We start from the raw sequence: 6,162 nt of genomic DNA on the forward strand, positions 1-6,162 counted from the left end.
GTCTGACTGCCAGCTTAGGCCTGATCCCCCAGGGAGTGGGCCTAAGCCAGCAGGTGGACATCCCCCGAGGGGTCCCAGACTGTGAGAGGGCACAGGCTGGGCTGAGGAATCCCCCCAACCCCGAGTGCACAAATTTTTGTGCACTGGGCCTCTAGTTTATTATAACAGTATTTCCATCCATGCCTCCCACTTCAATGTCTTTCCTCTTCTTTTTCCTCTCTGCCTATGCTTCATATACAAGTATTGGTTCAAGTTTCATTTCCACTGATAACAAGGACCACACTGATTTCTCTCTTTTCTCCACTCTGGCAGATCTTAAGTCGACATCCTGTAAAATTTCTCCTGACAGGAACCTCCCCCTCCCCCACCAAGTTTGACTTTTGCTTAGGGGCAGTAAGGGATGATGCCCCATATTAGAACCACTTCCTTCCCTCCCTTTAAAACCTGGAGCCTCAGGTGGGCACAAGAAGAGGTGAAGAATAGCTTCTACACTTCCCTGAATACCTCGGGGGCTCCCTTGAAAGCCAGTGGAAATCCACCAGGTACAGACATTTGATCCACCCATGCAGTCCGTGTTCATCTGTTGAGCCCAGTCCCTCTTCAGAGCCACACTTCACTGCTCTGGACACAGAGTGGTCCATCCTTTCACTGAATCATCATAGACAGCAGTTTTGGTTTGAATGATACAGGTTTAGGAGTTAATTAAGTAACCTCTTTTATCATTCTCTCTTGTTGGCTGCATGCTGCGATTGTTTCTCCACCTAAGACTAAACTTCTGGAGAATGAGAGGCCCACCTCTCCCCAGCGGTAGTACAAGGCTGTACCAGAAACACTGATGTGCAGGCTGCTAGAAGGAAGCTCATCTGACTTATCTTTCTTGGCTCCCCATGAAGTCTAGCTGAGGAACTTGCACATTATAAGGGCTGGTGAATATTAATGGATGAATGAAGAGCAGGTAAGTGAGGATTATCTATGAAAAACTAAACGTCTGTGACATCTTTAGTAGCTGAACAATATTCCAGTTTTATGAAAAACAAACAAACAAACAAACAAACACCCACCACAACAACAACCATGGAAAGAGATGGAGGACACTTTTAAATTTACTCTCCGGGTCTGAACCACCTTCCACATCCATGCAACATTTCTCATTTGTTCCTCACAACAACCTTAAGGGAGGTACTGTTATAATTTATATTTACAGGAGAGGCAACTGATTCTTAGAAAGGAAAAAAAAAATTGCTAAACTTCACACACTGAAGTGAGTGATGAATTCAGGACTTGAAAGCCTGTATGACTCAGAATCCCATGCTCTTAGCTGCAATGCTATGTGCCCCTTCAGCTCTTTGCACATCTCCTTGGCACTGTTGTGGGCAGGAGGGCTGGTATGGACTGGGATGGGACAGGCTGACAAACCACTGTGGAACAGGCAAATTAATTGGTACTTACAGTTTAATGAGATTGTACAGTCCTCTGAAAGAATGCTTGGATATGGATCTAATTTTATTGTCTTGCAGGAACCTGTGAAAATGATTATTAAAAGGAAAACATAATGATAATGTATCTATATTCATTCATTAATTGTAACAAGTATGCTATAATAATAGAAGATGACAATAATTGGGGAAACTGGGTGAGGGGTATGTGGGTACCCTCTGTATTATCTTCATGGTTTTTCTGTAAACCTAATACTGTTCTAAGATTAAAAATAAATAAATGGAAAACAATGAAACTGACTTTAAGTTTTGCAAGATGAAAAGAATTCTGTGGCTAGATGGTGGTGATGGTAACACAATGAATTGATGTACTTATGCCTCTAAAACTACACTTAAAAATGGTTAAGAGGGTACATTTATGTCATATGTATTTTACCACAATTAAAATTTTTTTAATTATAAAAGGTATATATAATGAAATAATTTAGTGAAGGTGGACATCATGTAACTTTGTTTTGCTATTTTAAATTCATGCATGATCAGGCTAGTATTTAATTTAGAAATACTAGTTGTAAAGGTAAAAAAGGTAATAGCTAAAATTTAATATTTGAATTTTCTGGGAGTGAAATTTTAATGCACAGTAAGGCACTTATTAATAAAACAGGCTCAGAAGTCAGACTTTTTTTTAGCATTTCCTGCTATAATTTTTCAAACTTCTTGGTGTTTGACATAGTGCTGGCAAACATACAAGTATGTGACATCTTTAAGGCCCCCCAGAAATATTCCATGTTAATCACAAATCTGCTAAGCAAGTTGGCTTTAATCTTATTAATTTGACACCCAAAGTCTTGCCCCCCCACACACAAAAAAAATGTTTGAGGAAACTTATGAGGAATATACATGACAAAGAGAAAAATGAAAATGAAAAGAATCAGGACTAGAAGAACATAAATTAGATAGGAACATCAGGACAAGAAGGCAGGCTTACATAGTTAATAACTAAAATCACACTGATAGTTTGACCCTGAGGCAGCTGGAGGTCAAAGGAAATAGGTCCCAGAGCACAAGCAATTGCATCATATTCACCAGGGAAGCTTTGTGCTTCTATGGCCCAGGTGGTGGGGATAACCAAGGAAGGCCTCCAAGCCTGAGTTCTTGCTCTGAGAGCTGTCCTTTAGGGTAGTCTGAGTATATGTATACATTTTATAAATTCTAGGAACGATAAATGAGAAACCAATATGAACAGTTAATTAGAAATTTTGACTAAAAGAGATCCCCTATTTCTGCAACGTGCAAGAAATCCTAACTTTGATTATAAAATGTTATTATTAAATTTATTATGCATAGCAATTCACAGATCATGTGGCCCAATCACAGTAGGTAATGCATCTTTCTCACTAATACATAGACTTTAACATTTACTAGTATTTATTTATTTATTTCTCACTATTGTAATGAGCAAGCAATGGAGTATATTTTCTGGAGGCTGAGCCAAGCTATACATCTGATAACCAATTAGAAATTTTTAAAATTAGGCTATTTTGATTTTTTATTATTTGGAACAAATTGGCTGTTCACGAATTAATTTAATGTTCATTGTTTAAAAATCCCAAACTACTGTGTTATATAAACCTGAATTTTGCTATTTAAATTTGAAGTCCTAACTTCTTTTAAACATGTGGACATAAGGTGGTGCTACAGATCAGAAAAACTCTTCATATTACAGAAATCAGAATATAGCATAAAGAAATATCATCTTGAAATTTTTGTATCAGGCGTAATTTTGACAAGTTCTTTTTTTGTTGATTGATAAATGTCCCAGAATAAAATTCTAAAAGTAATTTTTATTGGAATTTCTATTTTCAAATATGAAAAATACTTTTTTTTTGCAGATTATCTGGGTTTTAAGAACATTTCATTGAGAAGGATTAATTTTGCTTCTTCTGATTCTGCTTTATTTCTGTCTGCTATTTTGAAGAAAAATGCACACATATACAGTATATCTATGTGTGTGTATGTGTATGTATGTATATATATATATATAATTGATTTCAGAGAGGAAGGGAGAAGGGAGAGAGAGATAGAAACATCAATGATAAAAGAGAATCAATGATCCAGCCTATGTAGCTCGTGGTTGAGTTGATCTATGAATCTGGAGGTCACTGTTCGATTCCCTATCAGGGCACATGCCCGGGTTTTGGGCTCCATCCTCAGGTTTGGGGCTTCATCCCCAATGTGGGGCATGCAGAAGGTAGCTGATCAATGATTCTCTTTCATCATTGATGTTTCTATCTCTCCCTCTCCCTTCTTCTCTGAAATCAATACATATATAAAAGTATATATTTTTAAAAAGAGAATCATTGATCAGCTGCCTCCTGCACGCTCCCACTGGTGGGAATTGAACCGTGACTTCCTGGTTCACAGGTAGATGCTCAACCACTGAGCTATGTCAGCTGGGCTATGGGGGAAAACTCTTCACTATCTAATCCTGACTGTAGATGTAGTACAAGTTCTTCACATCTTTCTTTAAGGTGTGTGTTGAGGGGATCCATTGTTAAATAGTGCAGAGAGTGAAACCTCTTGATGGCCCTCATTTTGGCAGAGTAGGGCAGGAAGATTTACAGCACACATTCTCTAGTTTCCTTGGGGATAGGTATATAAGATTTTTCTAGAATGGCTTCTAGAACTACTGAAAAAAAAAATTATCTGGTAGTCTCCAACTAATAGCTAAATAAGTCCCCAAAGAGGGATTAGGTTTATGCAGTAGCAGTGTTGGTGTTACAGATATGGGAAGAAACAGATATGCCAAAAGGTTAATTAATTTTAATACCAATAATTAAATTTTAAAAATTTAAATTTTTTTTCTTACAATGTCCGAAGATCATGGTACTTCTTGAAGGCATCAGGAGGAAGTTTTCTTATTAAGTTCCTCTGAAGTGACCTGAAATAAAGGTAATTTGGATTCTTACTTGAAGTTTGCTTTTCTTTATTTTTAAACCACAACAATATGGATAATTATAAACTTTATTTACTTTAGCAGCAGCTTTCAGGAAATACTTTGTTTCATGATGCTATGCTCATATTCATAGTATCATTTAAACACGGTCTAATGGTTGATTTTGTATTAATTAAATATATTCTCTTTTCTTAAATTAGATTACAGCACTATAAATTTGACATACAAATTAAAGATAATAAAACTGAGAAAACAATTTTTAGTTATGTTCTCCTTTTCTACTTTTATTTAACAAACATTAGAAAACATCTCAGTTTTTGCATGATAATAAAAATAGTGTTTCTTTTTAAAACACATTCAAGGACTTAAATAACTTTATATTCTGCAGTATTTCATTGCTCAAATTCCACTACCTTTACTTTCTTTTAAAATTAGTTGTGAAGAAAACTGACAATTGGTACATACAATCGAACCATCCTTATTTAATAAGTGGTGCATTTCAATTTCTAATAAATCATATTGAAAGCTTTTGCCTTGCATCACAATTTGAAAAGCGGCTTGACACAGACCAGGTTCACTTTAATTGTGGTTGTATTGAGAAGGACCTAAACCTTTCCTTTCTTTCTTTCTTTCTTTCTTTCTTTCTTTCTTTCTTTCTTTCTTTCTAGAAAAGCAATGTAAGGTAGTAGTAGTAACATAAAACAAGCAAAAAACAAACAAAACAAAACAAAACAAAACACAAAAAACAAAAACAAAAAACTCCAAAACAATAGCAGCTGGGATCCCTTACATGAATCATACATAATCTTTCCATGTCAGTCTTTTTCTTTAATTGTGAAAAAATGGATTACCTCTCATAATATGATGCTATTATTATTATTACTAACACTGGAGGCCTGGTGCATAATATACTTAAAAGAGACACAAGTGAGGTCCCCTGAGAGAACCCAAGAGGAAGAGGTTAATTGCATTTTGTTTGGCCCTGCCAAGGCATTAGCGGTGAGTTAATTAAATGTTTGACCAAATATAGCAGGCTAATTTTTAAATTGATAATTTTGTGTGGCCTGCAAATGATGCTACAAATATCCAAATGACCCTTGGCAGAAAAAAGGTTCCCTTCAAGGGAAGGGAGGATCATTTACCTAGTAAGATCTCTTAAATAATGTTTCTTAGAACATTTGAGTTTTTATTAATGGTGCCTAGAATTTATAGGCTGTTTTTTTCTAAATGATGTCAAATATTTTCACAAATAGCATTCTCTATATTTTCACAGGGCCCCATTGAAATGCAAAGAGGTAGGTGTTATTATTCACACCTAATAGAACAAACCCAAATACTTTTAATGTAATAGATTTTTGTATTTTAAAATTAAAATTCCAAGATTGACTCTTCACAAAGTGAAGTATGTGAATGAAAGAGAGCAACTGCTGGCTTTATTATTATTGTTAGAGCTACCTCTAGTTTTTATAAAGGAAGTTCTTATTGGATGATATCATTTTAATGATTAAATTCCAGGACCTCAATGTCAGCTTTCATAGAGTTAATATTTAGCAAGTTAGAACAATGCAGAAATAAACATCCTATATAATAAAAGACTAATATGCAAATTGACCGAACAGCAGAACAACCAATCGCTATGACTCACACTGACCACCAGAGGTCAGACACTTAATGCAGGAGCTGCCCCCTGGTGGTCAGTGCGCTCCCACAGGGGGAGCGCTGCTCATCCAGAAGCTGGGCTCATGGCTGGCGAGCACAGTGGTGGTGGTG

The 6,162-nt window shown here is 36.1% G+C and overlaps 1 protein-coding gene across 4 annotated transcripts in view; it reads right to left on the reverse strand.

The window, feature by feature from the left end:
- The window catches only part of RXFP1 (relaxin/insulin-like family peptide receptor 1), a 91,036-nt gene that overhangs the window by 26,028 nt on the left and 58,846 nt on the right, over positions 1-6,162 (reverse strand). For all 4 annotated transcript variants that reach the window (XM_014535010.1, XM_014535009.1, XM_014535008.1 and 1 more), the window contains 2 exons: positions 4,306-4,377; positions 1,450-1,521 (listed from right to left, as the gene is read on the reverse strand). In XM_014535010.1, the coding sequence (XP_014390496.1) occupies positions 1,450-1,521; positions 4,306-4,377 (144 nt within the window). The remainder of the gene's footprint in view (positions 1-1,449; positions 1,522-4,305; positions 4,378-6,162) is intronic.

The sequence above is a fragment of the Myotis brandtii genome, unplaced genomic scaffold (genome assembly GCF_000412655.1).
Source record: "Myotis brandtii unplaced genomic scaffold, ASM41265v1 scaffold136, whole genome shotgun sequence".
Classification (NCBI taxonomy): Eukaryota; Metazoa; Chordata; class Mammalia; order Chiroptera; family Vespertilionidae; genus Myotis; species Myotis brandtii.